This window comes from Oryzias latipes, chromosome 13, assembly GCF_053564925.1.
Source record: "Oryzias latipes strain Hd-rR chromosome 13, Olatipes_Hd-rR_3.1".
Lineage (NCBI taxonomy): Eukaryota > Metazoa > Chordata > Actinopteri > Beloniformes > Adrianichthyidae > Oryzias > Oryzias latipes.
In genome coordinates this window covers 20,311,208-20,332,888 of record NC_136249.1, presented here as the reverse complement: position 1 = coordinate 20,332,888, position 21,681 = coordinate 20,311,208, and the positions used below count along the sequence as shown (strand labels likewise).

Sequence of the window (21,681 nt, the reverse complement as noted above, 5' to 3'; positions counted from 1 at the left end):
ATGATAGATTACCCCCCCCCCACAAACACACACACACCACCACCACCGCACACTCTCCTACACTGACTGTATGTGTGCGGTCATTCTGTTTTTTACTCTTAAGGTGTCTTTGCACCAAACTAAACACAAACCATATAACTGTTTTTTTATGTAGAAATATTTATAATTGAATGACGACACTTCCTCCTCTTTGAATGGTCTTAGCAAAACTTTTCAGATACATCATCCTGCTCACCTCAACAAGTTGTGCAGCACTGAAACGCCTCCATCAGCTAGTTGCAGATGCGCTTTTGGCTCGCCAGTGTCTTAAAGCACAGCAGTTCTGCCGTGCTGGCTGGGAACAAGCTCAAGTGGAGCAGAAATTAGAGTGACATTATGCAAACAATTATTCCCAAGACACATATGCCAACTGCGCACACTCTCAGAAACACTAAGCAAACACAGCAACTCACAAGTACTCTCCGCCTCATGAGTCCTGTCTCGCAGACGTGATGCATGGCAGCTTCTGTTCATTTATTCCCCTGAGTGAAATAAGCCTCACATCATAAACCCGATCATAAATATATGCTACATCTGGATATACTTGGCATTCAAATCCAAAGTAAAATATATGACAGAAGGAGGAAACTGCATTTTTAACATGGGCTGAATCCCAAATAATTCAAAAGCGAATAAAAATGCATATAATTCATAGCTTACTTTGCAGAAAGTTAAACCATAAGCTTTTACGCCTGCAGTTAAAGTTCCAGACTTCAAAAAAAGATATTTAAACCTGTAACTTCTAAATGAGGTTGTTTCATACTTTTTAGGATGGCTTGTGTAGCATCTTGTGATACCTGAAAAGTTTCCGTTAAAAAAGTGTTTCAGTTCTTAGAATTTGCTTTGGATGATTAACACACTGACAGAATACCAGTACAGTGATTTCCTGCGTATACGTGCAAAGAATGTTGGGTATTTTTCTTCTTTTCTGTAAAAGTCATGGCTCCTACACCTGTTTATGTACTGCTCCCACAAATAATTACAAATGATAAGGCTTGTGCTTGTCAGGGTTTTTCTATTTTTATTGACAGTTTTGGCTAATTTGCTTTGTGGAAGTGAACATTATTTATTTATTTGTTTGTTTTGTTTTATCTTAACCTTGACTGAAAAATTATTCTTGAAATGCCTATCAGAAATAGTTTCATATTTTTTTTTCTTTCTTTTGTTGTCCTTGTTTCAAATTCCACATATGGGTTGGGATGGCACTTTGCAGTGCCCTTGACAGTGCTGCAGAGATTCCTGCCTAATGCCTTTGACTTATTTCAAAATTCTTTCTTGACTGTTTTTTTTACTTGATCACAGATGGTCCTTCATTTTCTCCATCCATTACGTGCAATGTCTTTGGCTTTCACCTTTGCTTTGATAAAAACTGATAAATCAGGACTTGATAAAAATGATAAAAAAAATAGATAAAAATCATATGTAACCTCTAATAAGCTTAAAAACGTTTAACCTAATATCAGTCAGTCTTCTTTTTGCAAAGAGTGTTGCAAAGTTGTTTTTTTTCAAATTTTGTTTTTATTCAAAATGAATTCAAGTTTATATTTAGTTGACTGTAGCTTTCAGAAGTTTAAAGGTATTTCAGTGGCTATTACGTGTTTTTTACTTTCAATAATGAGGACGTACCTTCAGTTTTGTCCATGTCTGTGTATATGTGTACCTCTTTTCATTTCAAAATGTGTCTTCTTTTTAAAGGTAAACTCCAACAAAACTAAGACTTCTAACTCGCTTTAGTGACTTTGTTCCTCACAAGAAAAAAAAAATGTCTTTATCTTTTTTCTCATTGACCCTCTTGCCTTAGACGGTAATTTCTCTTTGTGACATTTGAGGCAGCACTATTGATTGTTGGTGTTATCTCACAGTTCCATAATGATGCTAAAGCACTGTGTTTAGATGACATTTTGTGCAAAGCCACTAAAATCATGTCTTTTCACTCAGTTCTGGTTCATTATAAAAGTAGTTTCTGGAAATATTTTATTTTGAAAGTCACCTTTTGTGTCAGAATTAAGAAATAAAAATGAAAGTTGACCTACAGCTAACATTCAATTTAAATGATCTTTTACGAATGACAATAAAAGTCTATTATTGTCTGAAATAACAGCATGCGAATGCGACTGTGTGAAATTACGGCAATTACACTCATAGAAAAATTAATTTCACCAAATCATATAATAGATATATATATTTTTTTATGTAGCAGTTGAGCTGCTGGATTACTGACTGCTGTAAAAAAAACAAAGTACTTTTCCTGGGTTTCCTGGGTTCCAGTCATAAAAGCCAAAACCGGCTGTTGCAAAAACACTCTGTCCAAAAAAATCCTCAATCCATCATCTTATTTTTAAAGAAATGTCAAAGACAGTAACACATTTAATGTTATGGTTCCCTGATGATGTCTTTTACTCTTCTTTTTTTTTTTTATTAAATCAAGTGTGGTTTTAACAGCTCCTCATTATAATTACTAAACTCATTTTTTGATGACCAATTTTATAACCCAAACCACCAGTTGCAACCAGAAAAGGACTAAAACAGCCAAACCTTTCTACAGATTTGTAGGCACAGCTTCAACATTCCGCTTCAGATTAATGAGACTCACCATTTTGGTCCACTCACACATTATTATAGAAGACTGTGGGCTGTAATTATATTATGTGACACCAGGAAATCAGTTTCTTGTCACTAGGTCTACGGCGAGCAAGGTTTTTCTAATTATATAAGGTAGCACCTCTGCTTCCCTCGGTAGTTCACACCACAGGGCTTTAGGATGAGATTGATTAAAGCGTAGAAGCAGCAATTTCATTACCATCCAGTCAGACAAGCAGACATATTGGTTGGGTTAAAATTTGCAGTCACGCTGCTCCAAGTGAATAAAATAGCTATTAAACAAACATGATGCATTTTGCAGTAGACATGCACAAATATCCTTGTGTGCATCTTGGTATGGGTTTGAGTTCACACAGGTGTGGATTCTGAAAAATCCACATTTACAAGGAAAAGGCTTGGGTGGCTGCATGGATTTTATTCATATGAATTCACTACGAAATGAGTGAGATGTTTTTGAAAATACCAACAGGGGAATTTCATGTTAACCATTAAAAAAACATGATTCTGACACCTTTAGAAGGTGGATTTGCAACTACAAAGACTGTTCTCATTTAAATGTGTATTTGTCATGCTTTTTCTTTTTTTCCCAGTACTACTAAAACTATGTAAAGATTTCAGGATTTATGGGGAGAAGAAAACCTAAATTCAGAACACAAGAGGCTAGTCAAATCCAGTTTTTAACCACTGTTGGATTGTATTGTGCAAGAACCCAAGGGATTTGAAACCCAACTTTTACAGATGCAGCGTTTGCAATTTGAAAAAGAAGTTGTCAATCAGATGATGTCCAATCGGCTGTGATGCATAACAGACTGTCCAGACTGCTCTCATTTATTTTAGTGCCTCACTGTTATAGGAAATATTTGGTGAAAAGAAATTTTTTTTAGTAAAAACCATGAAGAATTCTGCAAGGCACTTTAACATTTGCAAGAAGTTTTTCACGCAAAGCGTGGACTTGAACTGAGTGATATTTAGGTTTGGCTTAAAAACCCACTCCTCTGAAAATTGTTTTAGGCTGCATTTACACTGCAGGTCTTGATGCCCATATCCGATTTTCTGACTATATCCGATTTTTTTGACGACCAGCTTACATCATCTTTTACAAGTGACCCGTATCCGATTTTTGCATTTACACTACACAATGCTGAAACCATCAAACGTAGACGTTCTGAGGACTAAGCAGAAGCATTTCCGCTTTCCGCGGGCCACCTTCAGACTTTTGTGACTGCGGTTGTCATGGAGGCAACTCAGCGACGAAGGAGGCATTGCCTTGGGTGCTACAGAGGGGAGAGGAAAAAGGGGGGCTGCTCGGCTGGCTTATGTGGTCTCTGTGAGTTTTGAATGAGGAAGTGCGCAATGACTTCTCTTTTTCCGACCGTGGTCAGAAACGCACGGGAGATTTTCTCCAGGGCCGAAGGTGGATTCTCCTTCGGGGTTCACTTTCCCGTTCTGAACCCTCAGCCTCCAGAGTGGGTTAAGAAAGACTCCAAAACTTTTGCGGGAGACACTTTATTTTTAATTTACGCTTCTCCGACACTCCCCCGCTCCACGCTCACACCAGCTCTCCTCCCCTTACACACACACACACACACACACACACACAGCACGCGCGGTCCCCATCATACACGCCCCCACTCCCCAACACAAGCAAATAAATGAACGGCTTCTAGCTTGTTCCGACCGGAAATAACAGCGGTTTCCGACTACGGTCTGAAGCCTGACGCTGAAAGGTAACACGCTGACAGCAAAATCAGCGCACAAAAGCACTTTAATGAGTCATGTGATCTCAGTTGGTGGTCTCCTGAGTTGATGTCACTGACTTACGACTAGCATTTACTGGGGAATATCCGATTTTTCTGCTTACATGGCACGCGCAAATGCAGTATCCGATTTATTTCCACATATGAATGAGGCCTGTATCCGATCTGAGAAAATCGGAAGCCATGGGCTTTTTTCCTGCTTACACGTTCACCGGTCATCTCCGATCTGTGCCACATAAGAGGAAAAAATCGGAATTGGGTCACTTGAACCATGCAGGGTAAATGCGGCCTTAGATGTTTTTAACATATTATTGTGGGATTTTTCTGATGATGAAAATCATATATTAGTAAAATTAAGCTCATAATTGCATTTCATTGTGAATCAGGAGCAAAGAGAGTGTTTTTTTACATAGAAAATACACTGGTCAGGCCACAAGCTCCCATCTCTGCTGCAATCTGGCTCTAAACTGTACAGCTGGATAGCTTCAATATTGCTCATCATTTTTGTTGCTCAGTAATGTTAGGGTTGGAGGTGTGAGGGGCTGGAAACTAGCAGGAGGAGAGCATGTAAACAGAGAGCTCTCAGCAGCAGGCAGGGAAGGGGGGTTGGTCCATGTCATACTTATAAATTCTAACTATTTTAAGTTTGAATGCAATGCAATTGCATTTAGAAAGCCAATGGTGGAGGTAACTTGGTGAACTGTACCTAGCTTCAATTACGCTTATTTTCAAATGAGTTTCAATCTGGTCTGTTTTCACTTTTTAAGTATGTCGTGCTGCAAATATTCTAGAAAAGAATTGCCGGGTATTGCAATTTCTTTCTACCATTCTTGAAACTAACAAACTTGTCAGGCAAGTAGGTCACTTGGGACTAAAATCTAATATTTGTCTACATCAACAAAGAAGGTGTGAAGTTTTTACCACAAATGTTTTACAGTGAGTTTGGCAGTGAACTAGCTGTTGTCTGTGAGTCTCCAATCCAGCTCTGTAAACAAAGCAGTTAACCTTGAGCCAAACCAGGGGCTTGTGCTATTTCTCTAAGAAATGGTGGATTCCGTTTCCCACATTGCATACCTGTCTTTTTAATCTTGAGAGTTTTGATTTCTTGCTCCCTGATGGTGGAATGAGCAACCGAATTTTACCAAAGCAGACACGTGCCTCCTCAATGACTAGAATCTGATGAATATGCGAGTCTTCAGGGAACACCTTCTCTCCTAATGCACCTAACCTACTCACTCTTTGAGATTTTCTACCTGTTCTATGTAAGCTCTTATTTAAAAATAGATTTAGTGCAAATTTTCTCTATGGGGTTATACCACACAGCAACGGTTTAATCAAAAACACATCTTTCATTGTTTGAAAACGCGGTTGCATGTTTCTAGTTCATGAGTCAAACAACTTTTCCACAAATTTCTGCCCTCACACATTTAAGAAGTCCCTCCCTGCATGAACATTCGCTTTTCTTCAAAACTTTTTTTTTATCTCTGACACATGTTACTTCCATGAATGTGTTTCTTGCCATTTTGAGTTTTTCTTGCGCTAAAAACTTTTTCCGTATGCTGTCGAAACTTCTGCTCTTGCATTTTGACTTTTTTGTTTTGAGATCTTCATGAAGAAAGTCTGTCAAATTCCCCCCCAGTTCATGGAACAACAGATTCGAGGATGGTGTAAGTGCCTCCCAATGGAGTTACTGGTTTTCAGATGGTTTCCCTCCAAATAAAACTTGAGCAAAACACAAATACTGGACTGTAACTCTAATATCAGTCCTGCTGCGTCCAATTGTAATTCTAATTGTAATTTTGTCCAAAATGTAATCTAAGTCAGTTTAGTGTGGTTAATGATGGTTTTATATTTCTTACTTAGGTGTGGACTACATGTGCTAACCTATTAATATTTTTGTAGATGTTAACTCATTAACTTCATTTTCCAGTATAGTGAGATCCATGACCTTTGCATTCACTAATGTAGAAAAATAATCTATAATGAGCTCTTGCACAAAAGGCATTGAGCAGTATGCTTTATTAGAAACTGTTTTTAGAAATAACTTTTAAATGCTGAGTAATGCAAGGGTGATTATACATTTAGTAAAGAGAGTTCAATTGCAGTGTGTAAAATGCATGCAAAAATGACTTAATTTAGTTGAAACTGAAGGCTTTTTCTATTTGTGATGTTTCACTTGCTCTGTCTAGTTCTCCATATACAGGCAATGTTAAAAAACACATTAATTAACCCTTTCAAAACAAGGGAAACAAAAAACAAAAAGAATATACAATAACAGTACCTGTGCAGCTTCATCCATGAGGTACAAGGCGGAGTGTTTTAATGTTTTCTGAACATCCCATGGCTTAAAAAGACAGTCAATCTTACTAGAGAATTTAATTGTCTGTATTTGCAGCTGGTTGCATAGAGCATCATAATCCTTGTTTTCATCTGGCCTTACGCCACTCCTTGCTAGTATGTTATGTGCCAGCGCTCTCTTCTGTTGACCAAAATCTAAATCCAGCAGGACAACCAAGCCTGGCCGCTGTTGGAACACTATTAAGTTCTTTTGGATGGCAAAAGATGCAACAGCTCCCTGTCAATCAAAAGACCATCGCCTCGTCTGTGCTTAATTCCTGTTCTTATATTCCAAATACGCGACTCACAAAATGTACACCTGGTACTTTTGACATGGTTATAAATCATGTCTAATGTAGATGATAGAAATCATTTGAAACCAGACTCCAGCTGTTTATTTCTGTTGTAAAGCTGGACTATTTTTTAATGGTCAAATATTTAAAATATCTGGACTTTTTCATAACTTTTACTGTTCAATATATTTATTTCATGGTAATATATGGGGTATGCAATGCAGTGGACATAAAGTGCAGATATTTAGTGTTAGTTTCAGGGTACCCACCTCTAATTTGGAAAAATTATGTCTTTATATTAAAAGGACCAAAACTAATTAGACAATGGAATCAAAATCACAGACAGTTGCAGGCAATTTCTATGCTTCATCAATATTTGATGGGGTTAATAGTCTGGAGTGTGTTGTTTTCATTTAGACAATGCTTTGCCTACACCATTTATTATGCAACTATATTTGCAGCCGACTGGTTCAATTTTACAATAGCCCTTATCCCTTTAAGTAATCATTTTTTAAAACCTTTGGGAAATGCGGTGTGCTCGCTTTTAGCTCCTGGTGTAATTAGCAGAACCTTAATTTTATCTATTTTATCACCCAACTAGTTTGTTTTTCATCTGCCCAGTTATAATAGTCATAATACAGGGAGGATGAAACCAAAGAAATATTCATGGATTATGTGAAATTTTCTGTTATTTTCCAATTGGGATAACATGGATGTATCCAGTCTCAGTCTTTGTCATCGTCGCACAATGAGAGTCAAGATGGCGCCGGTGTGCTTGGCTAGCCTTCTGTCTCTACGAGTGTTGTTTGTATTTGCGCTTTGTTTACTGACTTTAGTGACGAATGTCAACTTGTTGCTGATCTACGATCGCCAAACTCTTCTGAATCTACGTCCCCCCTTCAGAAACCCGTTTCAAAATCCGCTTCAACTTAAATTCCCCGGGCAAGAATCGCGCTGTCCCCCGCTTTTCTCAAGCATACCAGCTCACCTGTATCGTGCTCCGCTTCCGCGATGGCGGCGCAGGCGGCGAGGGAGACGTAGCGGTTTACTGGTGAAACTGAAAGCTGTACGTTGTACGGACCCGGTCGCTCCCTGTTTGGTTTCTCTGGTCGGCGTGGACGTGGAGCTGCGGGGTCGTCGACCCACCTTGCCGTACCTCCGCAAGCGGGGGAGAGGCCTCCACAACCTGCGGCAGCTTCCTCGCGCTCTGCCAATGAAGGGCACTCCAATCCCGGCTAGGATGGCGCTCGTGAACGCTAGATCGCTAGCCAACAAAACCTTCATCCTAAAGGATTTCTTCGTCACCCATCGACTGGATTTCCTTTATGTAACTGAAACTTGGATCTCTGGAGACGACAGTAGCGCTTTCACTGAACTTTTACCACCGGATTGCTCATATTTAAGCGCTCCTAGATCGTCAGGTCGAGGAGGGGGTGTGGCCACCGTCTACAGGACCAGCTACAACTGTAAACAGGTGACTTTAACAAAGACCTACTCTAGTTTTGAGGCAAGCGTCTTTAAACTAGACCCTGCTCTCTCAATGTTTTGTGCTGTTATATACAGGCCGCCAAAATACAACAAGGACTTCATTGATGATTTCGCTGTGTTCTTGGCTGGAATAATGCCAAAATATGACAGAATTTTAATAGTTGGGGATTTTAATATTCATGTCTGCTGTCCTGATAAAGCACCGGCCAGAGACTTTTTGAATCTTATCAACTCTTTTAATCTTGTTCAACTTGTGTCTGCCCCTACGCAAGAACATGGTCACACACTTGACTTAATTCTAACCCATGGCTTAACAACTTTCGACCTTGAAATCTGTGATGCTTTGTTTTCTGACCACATGCCTGTTTTGTTTAATGTACAGCTGCCATGTCACACAGTTAAATTTCCAGCCCCTTTTTTATGCAGTCGCACTATTAACTCCCATACGGCCGCACAATTCTCTGCAGCTTTTAACTCTACCATCATTTTACCAGAACATCAGAGCTGCAATTCAGATGTTGAGAACATGTCATCCTGCTTGTATTCAACCTGTCAAACTGTTTTAGACAGTGTAGCTCCACTAAAAACAAGGCTCTCCAGGTTGAGGTCTGAGCCCTGGTTAGATGAGACCACTCGTGCCGTCAGGCGAGAGTGCAGGAGAGCCGAGCGGAAATGGAAGAAAGACCGGCTGCAAGTTTCCTTCCAGTTGTTGAGAGGCAGCTGGCGATCTTATCAAAAGACCATGAAGGCTGCTAAAACTAAACATTTTTCAGACATCATTGCAAGCAACCAGCACAATCCTCGGGTTTTATTTAAAACCATTAACTCTGTTTTAAATGTTCCACAACCGGTCTCTCTTGAGAACTCAACTGAGGTTTGTGAGATGTTTATGACCTTTTTTATTGATAAAATCAAGAACATTAGGACCCTCATTAGCCCCCCCTCTTTCAGTCACTCCGTCTCCACCTCATGTTCTACTGTTCTCCACCGGTTTGAGCATGTCAGTCTGTCTTACTTGGAAAAATTAATTAGTCAGATGAAGCCATCAGGATCTCCCAATGATCCAGTTCCACCTCGTCTTTTTAAAGAAGTGTTTCCCACTCTGGCTCCCTATGTTCTCGATTTAATTAACGGCAGTTTAATTCATGGGAGTGTGCCTTCGTGCTTCAAACATGCAGTAGTAACACCACTTATTAAAAAGCCTGGCCTGGACTCCTCCATTTTGTCAAACTTTAGACCAATTTCTAAGCTCCCCTTCCTTTCGAAGGTTTTGGAGAAAATTGTGTACTGCCAGTTAACAACGTTTTTAGAGGAGAACAGCATCCTTGAGGTGTTTCAGTCAGGATTTAAACCCCGTCACAGTACCGAGTCTGCGCTATTGAGGGTTTCAAATGACATTTTTCTAGCAACGGATGCCGGTCACCATGTTGTTTTGGTTCTGCTCGATCTGGCAGCTGCATTCGACACAGTTGACCACCAAATCCTTTTGTCTCGCCTGGAAAGCTGGGTGGGTCTTCGAGGTAGTGCTTTAGAATGGTTCAGATCTTATTTAAATGAGAGGAGCTTCTGTGTCCGTCTTGGACGTGCAGAATCCCGTAGAGCAACTTTCACATGTGGTGTACCTCAGGGCTCTGTTCTGGGGCCTCTTCTTTTTTCATTGTACCTGCTTCCACTTGGGTCTATTCTCCGCAAACACGGGATTTCATTCCACCTCTATGCTGACGACAGTCAGATTTACATACCGTTAAAACAGGAAGAAGCATATTCTGCTCACCAGTTACTAGAATGTCTTGATGACATTAAGACATGGATGTCATGTAACTTCCTGCACTTAAACCAGGAAAAAACAGAGGTTCTGCTATTTGGTCCAAGTGATGTCTCTAAGGCACATGTCGACTTAGGCGTTTTAAATGATCACCTGAAACAGACAGCAACAAGTCTAGGTGTGAAACTGGATAGCAATTTAACTTTTAATGCTCATATAAACTTAGTGGTGAAATCCAGTTTTTTTCACCTGAGACAACTGGCCAAGGTTAAACCTCTCCTCTCCCGCCATGACTTTGAGATTTTAATCCATGCTTTTATTTCAACACGTTTGGACTACTGTAATGCTCTCTATGTTGGGCTTTCCCAGAAATTACTTGCTCGTTTGCAGTTAGTCCAAAATGCAGCTGCCCGTCTTCTAACTGGTACACGGAAACAAGAACATATCACTCCCATTTTAGCATCTCTTCACTGGCTCCCAGTTCGCTTACGCATTGATTTTAAAATTCTCCTATTTGTTTTTAAATGTCTCCATGGACTCGCCCCAAAATATTTGTCTGACCTGATTCAGGTGTACAATCCCCCCCGCTCCCTTAGGTCAACAAATCAGACACAGCTGGTCGTCTCGAAGACCAGGAGAAAACTGAGAGGTGACCGAGCCTTCTCGGTCTTCGGACCAAAAATCTGGAACGAATTGCCCCTGTACCTCAGACAGATAAACTCACTCAGTATTTTTAAATCTGCTCTTAAAACATATTTTTTCACTTTGGCTTTTAACTGAGTTGGGATCCGGACCTATTTTATGTGTTTTATGCTTTATATTTTTATGTGCTTTTATTAATTTTTGTATTGTTCAGCACTTTGGTGAACCTTGTTCTGTTTAAAGTGCTTTATAAATAAAGTTGAGTTGAGTTGAGTTGAGTATCCCAGCACTCATTTAAAAAAAGAAGGATCCCTCATTTGGAATGAAATTACCTTAAAATAACTGTGTCCTTTGATAGTTATTCACCATGTAATAAAGCAAAGGAAATCCAATGCTCCTTTCATTATCTCCTTTAAAAGAAGATATGCTGGAAATGTCTTTGTAAAAGGAAGAAATATCATCCAACCCTACAAAATTCTTTGTGATAACAATTCAGAGGAGGAGCGTTAAATGATTTACAGCGAAAATAAATTTGCAGTTTAATGGGAAGAGCTGCACTGTTTATTGAGAGACACAAATTAGGTGTATTCTTTTGGAGAATATATTTTTAAAAGAAAACAGTTTCTGGGAGTAAAAGGAGCAAGAATAAAACCCTCTTAAAAAGCTCAGTGTCAATTTAATTAAATGTAAAAAACAATCTTTTGGATTGCTTAATATAAAGGCAGCTCCCCCTTAAAACTCTAAAATATGAGCTTTTATTTCCAGGTTAGCTCAGCTGATTGTCTTTTTGTCAATGGTTTCTAATAAAAAACAAAAAAGAAAAAAAAACTCAGATATGTTGGCACTTAAGTAAATAATATCAAAAAAATTTTAATTCAAAATTTATTGACTGACTCATGAAATGACCGGTTGATCAGAATTTTTATTTATTTATGACATTGTCTTGTACACTTTGTCCTTCCTTAAATTAGAAGACCAACAAGTTCAACTTGTTGCTTCACCCTTGTGCTATCTTAGGCACTTTAACATTGGGAGTTGGGTCATGTAGACCCACTAGACAGTGCTCTGAACCTTTTTTCTTCAATGATTTGTGATCTTCATTGGTGTCCATGGATTACATGAAATCCTCTTCACCTTTATCCACCTTTGTCATGGTAGGGAGAACACATCAATGTAAGGGTAGGGTCATAGGGTAGCACAAGGGTTAAAATACAAATCCTGCCCTGGCTGTTAGGGAGTCAGGCGGACTTTAGTAGGCTGCGCTGGACCTCTTTTTTTTTTAACCATAGTCCCTCTTACAGAACATAGCATACCACTATGAGTGGGGCTCTACACTTGAATGTGTTTATTGTTGATCTGCTCTGTAGCCAGGATGAAAACCAGAGTATCTCCTAAATCAGAGGTTTGACTATCTGACAAATTTTCCTTTCCACCTTGGAGTTGACGATCCCAGACTGGCTAAGCAGTCTTTCCCCCCCCCTGCACATCCTTCTAGACCAGAAAAGACCTTTTCTTCAAAAGAAACACCACCGCCCTAAACTGCCAGAGATACTCTACTTTACCCTACAGGTGTCGCAAAGACGTGTCACCCATACAAGACAACTCTACAACATCCAGAGACTTGATGCACTCAGGCCTCATCTGGCCCAAGACCCTTTCCAAATAATTTTAAATTAGTTTTCAAGCTGACCTTTAGTGTTTCTATACGGTTTCCCTCAACTCCTTCCAGAACTAAGTTTTGACTTTGTTACTACTTGTTGCTTGGGCTGCAGATACCCAACAGCTGCTTTTGGGGTCCCACAAGCCAACCAGAGTTGATAAGACTTTAAACCCTTCAGCTTGACAAATTATCTTACTTCCAACCAACCCCACTTGGAGACTGTTGCATTGACAGGCACCAGAGACACAGCAGTCTAAGCTTCAACGATCTACATTGACATTAAAGAATCGGTCCACTTGGTTCCCTGGTATCTGTTTGAAGCACTCCCAGATGTTAGAGTTGAAGACCCTTCGGATAATGAGCTTCTCTACAGAGTCTCACAATCCGTTTGGCTCACGAGTCTGTCTGGCCTCCTCCTCAGCCAGAAAATCGAAACACTACTGGGTGGTGATCAACTCACAGTTTTGCCATTCTCTTCACACATTGTCAACTGACGCAACAACAAGGTCAATCATTGACCTCCTGCCTAGGGTGTCCTTGTACCAGGTGCACTGCTAGACACCCTTATGATCAAGCACAGTGGTTGTTAGGGACAAATTGTGACTGGCCCTGCACACAATCTCAGACTCCTTTCCATAAGTGAGACAACACTCAATGTCTCAATGGTTAGAGTCCATTTTTGTTCATTTAGCTGCTAATGCGTCCATTGGAATCCAAATCACAGGACACTGACCCCTTATAGTAGTTCCTGTGGGAAATGAGCATATAGTAAGGCAAGCCTTTTTTTTTCTGGGCCGAAGCCATTGAAAAACTGTAAAAAGAGAAGGAAACTTGGTTAAATCAGTCAGACATAACAGATCTTGTTTCATGGTCCCTAATGAAACAATGAAATTGGCAAGATCTGCGTGTACCTACACTTTATAAAAACGTGTATTTAATGAAGTTTGACAAATAACAGTTATGTCAAGAAAGGAGTTGTAACTGTTTCAAGTCAAACAGATGTGAAGCTTTAAAGAATCTTTAAAGGCTTTTCTTTTTTTTTTTTTAGCTCAACACTTTAATAATTTTGGGGAACAGCTGTTTATTGGCCTTCCAATGTTTTTATTTGAGTGCATTTTCTTTTTCGTTTTTAACAAAATGCTGAGATTTTTTTTATTTAGCTGTGCCGTCAGTCGGGAAAAATGTTACTTCAAACATCTTTAATTTTCTCAGCACCTAAATGCAAATATTTCAAATCTGATTAGACTTAAGCCCACAACACAACACACCACCCACCATTCCAGTGTTTGTTTTTCATGGGTGTATCACATTCCTTTCCTATCATCTGTGCAGGGTTTTTCATCCGGACAAGAATAAATGGTTATGTGTTTGATTGATTAGCTTTATACATGTTGTTGGTTATTTTAACCCCCAACAAGTATTGGGTTTTTAACTAAATCTGTTGACATTCTTACCTTGGTACTTATCTCATATAATTAACATGAATCTCATAGAATCTTCTGTACTGAGATATTGGCTTTTGTAAACATTTGTATCAGCTTATTTCTAAGCCAAAGCATGACTGAGTGGTTAATGCAAAAATAATTTAGTTATGCAGCTTTGTGCCAGGTGCTAAAGTCAGTGCAAAGCTACTTTATGAACCTCTGATGGATGCAAATTATGGTCAGACTCTGTAAAAAAATATAAGCCAGATAATTTATATTGTATATATGAAAGCAAATGCCATTTTGTTATACCTGTTTGACAACTCTTCACATAATTGATGTTTGCTGTACACACTTAATGGCCCATTTGAATCCTATGCTGTCAAAGTTCACAGATTACAGCGCATGTATACATGCATAATATATCACTGCTACATTTTAATAGTATTTTATGCAGAATTATGATGGTGAAATTGCATTATTTTCTGCATAGAAAGACGATGTATTATGAATATTTGCTGCCTTTATAATCTGTTCATCTACGACACACATGGGGGCAAAAATTTGTTCTGACTGTTCCAAATTATAGCAAATATCCCAGGCTGTACTCATCTGAATAATTTCTGAATATTATGTTTTGCCTCTTAATGCTCACGTGAGAGACTGATTTCATTTTGTACAACATTTACACTGCGTAACATCTTTAAAAAGCTGCAGCAGTGACTGAGTCTCATGTGTGCCTTTATTAAAAACCAAACAACCAGCAGATGTTTTGAGTCGTTTTGCTGCAGTAAACAAGGCATAATGAAAAACATTTTTTTTCCTTTTTTTGATGGAAATACCTTAGAGGAGTTGCAGGATTTTCAAACTTTTGAGATTCCAGATTTGCTTCTTATGCTCAGCCTTTTAGACCAACACCAGTCCCTCTCCAATAAAAGCAGTTACCAAATTATGTAGATTTATTAAGGGAAATACTCTGCCAAGATTAATGGCAAGCAGCATTCAAGAAATGTCACGTAAGAATTGGTCACAATAAATCTAGGCGCCGAGGGAGCAGCTTTCAGTAGAATAACCTTTTATTGCACTAGGAAAAAGTGGTTGTGGGTTCTCAGATGACTAGCCACACATTTCATCCAGGCTCTCATTCATTTGGTGGCATCTTTAAAAGTTTGCACTGGAGATAAATACAGCTTCTCTCTTGTTTTTTTATTACCTCTTTCAAAATACAATATTTTACTTTTTCTTTTACCCAGCTGCCATCCTTGATGATCCTATGGAGTGCAGCAGAGGCGAACGCTTGGCCATCACTCTGGCCAAAGAAAACATCAACAAGAGCAGTAACCGCTCTACCACTGGCAAGCTGGAGGTGGACATCTTTGAACTGCTGAGAGACAGTGAATATGAGATGGGTGAAACAAGTAAGTGACTTAAACAAACAATGCCAACTAACTGTCGAGGAAAAACAGAGATCTTGTATGTTTGTTATACATTTGAATCAAAGTGCATGTGTATGTGTCAAAAAAAAGACAGTAAAAAAATCAAGGTGTGCTGCTGAGTCCAGTCAGCAATCATAACAGCAAAAGGCATATTGTTTTTTATTAAGTAGGCCTGTCATTTCAAACCTCACTGATGTCTTCTCTCTCACTGTCTTGTGAAATGCATTGTTGACAAAATGAAAGGAAATGACAGGTATTGTGCAAGAACATGAGAGGAGTTTTTTTCCCCATCTTTTTTTAATACCTGTTGGAGTCAAAGAGGTTTTTTTTATCAGCAAGGCTGAATTTTATCTTTCTAATACATTTTGAACTTTCATGGAAGTAATGCTTTTTGAGGTGGAAAAAAAAAACATCTTTTCTTTTAATTAAATGTTTCCCATAAGAAATATTCAGTGTGACATGGCTGCAAATTTGGTCTTGTTAGTACTGAAAGATTTGCACTTAAAAAAAAGAAGTGTAATTGTTACACGACTAAGAATGATCGGCCAACTCGCTCTCCTTCCAACATATTTAATTTTTGAAGAAGATCCAAAATATGCAAGAATAAAGTCATACGAGCGCATTTGGTCACATACTCTGCAGTCTTGCTTATCACGTACTGACTGCTCTTTTTCTGCCGCCATCAGCTACTGATGCATTCGCCTAACCCTGTACTATTAACCCATACAATAAACTAGTACTGGCCAAACACAGAACCTAGCTCTGTAGCAATATATCTCAAAAACATCACATTGTGCCAGCACTGGTACAGTTCTGTATAGTTATACAGATGGCATAACTGTTATGATTGGGCAAATCACAAAATGCAATTTACTCTATGGGCAAACTCTTGAACTCCTAACATAAGAACTCCCCTTTACCGTAATATAATGGGGGCAACTATTAACCTTAATTAATGCATGTTTTAATCACACAGTGCAACATAATCATTAATCAAATTGAGGAATTGTGATCATTTGCTTAGAAATATGTGATATAGATATTAATTAGTATTGTACTGCATCATGGAGTTAGCCATAGTCGCATATACAACTGCCACGCCGCAAATGGAGACGCATCTGCAGAATCTTCAAGATTAGCTGCCGCCGCCTGATTAGAGGAAAACAAATAATTGGCGTGGTCAGGATAATGGACGGCAGCAGTCAGGCAGGAATTATGTCATTACAAAATCGGGCAGCCACAGGATCACCGGCCAGCAGCAGCTATTGTTGGATTGGACGATGGGTAAATGTTTTCGAAAGGTGGCCATCGATATTAAGTGCCGCTGGCTGCCTGTAACCTGGGAGTAAATAAACTGTCTATATGCTGTCCGAGCAACACTACGTTACAACCACGACCTCACCCAACAACTTCTTCTTCGCCTCTCTTGGGCGTGTTGCTTTTCTATGATGAGTAGTGCAGCAAACAAAACGTTCTGTATTTTGTGTTCTTCCCAGCATCAAACGTGATTCGTCAAGACGCAGGTCTCTAAGTTGCTATCGTGCTATTAACGCCATGATGAGTTTTGTGCATCACAAGTGCCTTCCCCCTTTTTAAATGCAGGGCCCATGGTGTCCAGGATTGCCAGATTGAGGTCTGGTCGTCGCTGGGCTCCCTGCCCATGTCAACAGCATGTGTCAAGTCCTCCAAATGTGCCGGGATCGCCACTGACCAATTTTTAAAAGTTTTTTTATTCACTGTAAAATTTTAATTTTTTCTTAAAACCTCTGTGGCCACCACGTAATAATACTACTACCGTCTGCCGATGACAAATTCCATCACGTGGCCTCTTGCCGATTTTTCTGAAAAACTTGCATTTAGGTCACTGGACGATGGCATCTCGGTAAATGTGACCATACTCTTAGCTTTTTGAGGCACTTTTAGAGCAGAAAAGCCGCAGCGCACTTAATTTAATCCCGCTTCTTCTTTTTGGTCTTCTTTTACACTGTACGTCATGAAAACAAACTACACAATTACTACTCCTACATTTTTTGTGACCGTATTATTCAAGAGGAGCACTAACCTGGAAAAAATAATCCTTGCTAGAACATAAAGATTCCCATTTGATTCTTAAAAATATGTATTTTCTTTCTGCTCATGACACATGGGGAGTGATTTACTAAAGTTCCTAAAAAAGAAGGAAAAAAATGGCATGTGTACACAAATAAATAGAGAATCCTCTTAATTTAGGATTTGAAAGTGATTAGCTGAGACTGAATGCACAATGGAAAACAGGTGCAATCAGCAGTATTTAAACCAGTGCAAGCAATGCAATGTACATTGGAGAAGTACACAAGGAATCCTGGAGAAATTAAATGTTCTCCAGCTCTTGATGATGATCTAACATCTTTCCCACAAAGTCTGCACTGCTTTCTAATATGCAAGTACTAAGGTAAGATGCTCGGGTCATTGCAGCACGCTTTAGGCAGCTATTAGGTGTCGATGATGGCCAATAGTTCCCGTGTGTGATGTGATACATGTTATAGCAAGGGCTCTTAATATCAGCTGGCCCAGATGGAGCAGCAGCTGGAGCTTTGAAAGGAAGAAGAGAGGAGCAGTGATGAAGGAAATGAATAGACTGTGCACAAAAGGGCATTCTAGGTAAAAATGAGACATTGGCAAAAAGGGGAAAACAGGCAATTAGTTAATGTCTCCCTACTATGACTGTGTCCATATCAGCCCTGAACTCATTCAGAAGCCCAGTGAATGTCTTGATGGATATCAGGCACCTGGACAAAGGTGTGAAACTTGGTCCAAGTTTACTAGAGATTTGAAGTAAATTGCAAAAACAAAACACTTGTGTGCAACTGAGAAAGATTGAAAAGTGAACCAAACAGCACCTGACCTCCCAATAGTCTTCTCCCCTACGAGGCACACTGAGGTGTTTTATTTAATGTGAGGCTCGTCATTGACATGCCTGAAGAGGGAGGAGTTATCTAACATTAAAAGTCAATTAATCTCATAAATACTTTAAATGAACAGAAAAAGTTTAACACTTAAAAGTAACAAACAACATTTTTTTACATACAATATAATTCACTCAAATCATGTTGAAGTTACAGGAACAAAAACAACAAACAATGCGGTGCTCCGCCCACTCCAGGAATGATCTCCCCGCCTTCCTGGATTGATTATTCAGATCTCCTTGGCAAACCAGCATTTTCCAACACAGGTTTAGCCAAAAGTCACAAGATTCTCAGAGGTCATTTCTGTCCTCTACGTCAGCATCGCATTGCTGCCGGTCTAGTTGGGGCATGCTGTCAGGACACCGCTTTGTCCCTGGTTGTTAGGGTGGTTCTGCAGGCCTGGTTTTCCAAAGGACACCCGGCTGTGCATTGGACCTCTGTTTTTCTCTCTCACTTGTCCGTCCAGGCCATAGCATACTTTCCCCTCTCTCTGTGCCAGCTCAAAGGCCTCCTGCAGAGACTTACGGCTATTTGAGTATGAACCTGAGATCATTTGGGCCTAGAACCTGCAGGAAGAGCTGATTCTTTCTATATGGCCAGACCCTGCCCCAACTCCTTAAATATATGTTAAGTGAATGATCCGTTCATTTATAATTACAACAATGAATGTAAGGAAGACAAAAATATTTTCACATTTAAAAACTATTTAAGATCAAAAACTTTGATCATTTTCATAAAAAAAAAACATTTGATCTGATTAGTTTTTTTTTCTCAGCAGATAAAAGAGACTTCTGTGCACTCTAAAGCTCTCCTCACTGTATTCAATCAGAATGAAGTAAAGGGCTATTTAAATGGCCCATTATGTGGTTTTCTGTGATAAATGCAACACTTGAGGTCACACCTTTGACACCAGGAAGATAACCCTTTGGTATTTTATTGCATACACACTTGACACATCCCGAGATCACTGCACCTTAGTGGTTACCTCACACCTCTCTGTTTACTGGTTCGATTATTTCATTTCAATGAAAAGCTTTCAACATCAATACGACACAGAATTCATCTTTAGAACATGACCAATAAAAACAGCTGCGATGAAAATTAAGGAGATTGATTTTTCCATAAAATACACTAAAAAGAAAAGCAAGAGGGCCAGATTCATTTAAAAAACTGTGAAATTGGCTGAAAAAAAATTAAAAGATTGTTTAACTGGTCTTGAATTAAAACAAATCGATAATTTAAAAAAAACTGCTTTTGATGTATGTTTGGGTTGAGGCTAAATTTTGGATTGTGAGCCTTTATTGCACATGAGTTGTATCTGTGATTGTGTGACCAATAACCTGGTTTGTGGTTGTTATTTTTTGTTTTGTTTTTTTTGTGGCAGGAACATTGCAAAGTGTGTCTACACAATAAAAAGGTCCACTTCTCTATTACAATCTACACAATCTAAGGTGGTTTTAAGAAGCACAGACCAGTGGTTTCGACTTTGTGCCTGAGCCCATGTAGTTAGCAAATCAAATTGTATTAGCATTGTTGATATTCAGAAACTGGAACTTACAGCCACCTTTGGTTGTAACTTTGGTTGAAATTTATAAATCTTAATTCATCAGATTAAAAGAGTATTTTTTATTATGGACATTTTTCCATGGAAGGATCTATTAGTTATTGTTTTGCTAAATTAAGGCAGATGGTCCCCTGTTCCAAATCTGTCTAAGTCACTTTTTGGCCTCTAATAGCATTTGCAGCAAATGTCAGTGTGCAGATGTAATAAACCGCCTTGATATTTGACACTTTCTATTCATCCTTGAGAGAAAAACTGGAAAAAATAACCTCTCTGAAAATAAGATAAATATTCAAGCTTGCAGTTAAAAAAAAAAGAAAAACTTTAATTACACGAAAACTATGCCTTTGGGGTTAGACAATTAGTAAGGTTCTTAGGAATAATGTGTCAATGTAGGACCATTATAGATCTAAAATAGTTCTTTAAGTTTTTTTTTTGTTTGTTTTATGTCATATGTTTCTTGATTTTAAAAGTTGGGTAAATATGCCCTAAATTGTAACTATTTTCAAAATTAACCTTTCTAACGAGTGAAACCATTGCACTTGTAAAAAGTAATTAAAAAAATCAGACTAGATAATTTCATTTTAGCTAACCTTTTTAATTTTTTTTAAGAAAGAAAAAAACAAGTTTTTTAGAAAATAGAAATATTCATTCTTTTAATATCTGTTTTTTAATATCCCTGAGTAAAGAAAGGTTTCATTTCCTCATCATACTGTCACTTAAAGATAAATAAAGTGGAAAGCATTTTTTTAATATAATTTGACATTAGAAAAACAAACACTAACAGTAAAATAAAATTATCAAGTGAAGACCAGTGTCTTACTTTTATTTTCTTGGAACCTTGCAGGTTTAAAAAACAAAAAAAAAACTTCTATTTAAAGATCAGGTTATCAGACAGTGAAGCTGATTTCAACTGGTAATAGAAAAATACTTGAGTCTCAATACTGCTACAAGTATTGCTGCTTCATATTAATTAACAACAGATTAACTTCAGCTGATAACTCTGGCGGTCTGGGCGTGTGGATGCAGGAGTGTGGCCAGTCAACCAGAGTTAACAGACATTCATTAAACATAATGAAAAGTACATATGCCTTTTTAATTGTAAAGGTACTCATAATTTCACTTATTAGGTTTTCAATTCACCCCTGAATATGTATGTTCCCTCCACGACTAATGCTTGCATTCCTGATTCTTTATTTCTGGGTTAATTCCTGCATGGTGTGTCTGATGTTCAGTGAATCGGTTTTATTTATTAAATTCTGCATTTTACTTTCTTATTAATGTCCATGTGGATTATTTCTCCTGTGTAAGTGGATCACAGAGTAAGATTTGCCAATGGCAAAGAAAGAAAAAGAAAATTCCTGCTCGGATGCATTAATTAAAAATGCTGGCTGGCATAAAAAAAAAAAAAAAAAACCTTTACAACTGACACAAAAAGGGATTTCAGAAAGCCTTTATCAAGCCTGGTCAGTATGCTTTTAAAAACGCCACCTTCTCACATAATGTCATTTTCAGGTAAATGACTCTAAATAAAAGTCATTGGTCCCCAAATAACCACTTACTTTCTCGTGCGTATGAGAAACAAGAACATTGTTTTATTTTTTTTTATACTTCTATGTTCCTTTAAGTGCTCGGTACCATATAACTCCAAAAGTTATCTTAAAACAACACTTGTTCTGAAGCCAAAACTTAAATGTTGCACTAAACATTTTGTTTGAAATCCTGCAGGATAT

At 38.5% G+C, this 21,681-nt stretch overlaps 1 protein-coding gene across 4 annotated transcripts in view; it reads left to right on the top strand.

The window, feature by feature from the left end:
* Positions 1-21,681, top strand: part of grik4 (glutamate receptor, ionotropic, kainate 4) — a 382,863-nt gene that overhangs the window by 201,921 nt on the left and 159,261 nt on the right. For all 4 annotated transcript variants that reach the window (XM_023961355.2, XM_023961354.2, XM_078930071.1 and 1 more), the window contains one exon: positions 15,260-15,424. In XM_023961355.2, coding sequence (XP_023817123.1) covers positions 15,260-15,424 — 165 coding nt within the window. The remainder of the gene's footprint in view (positions 1-15,259; positions 15,425-21,681) is intronic.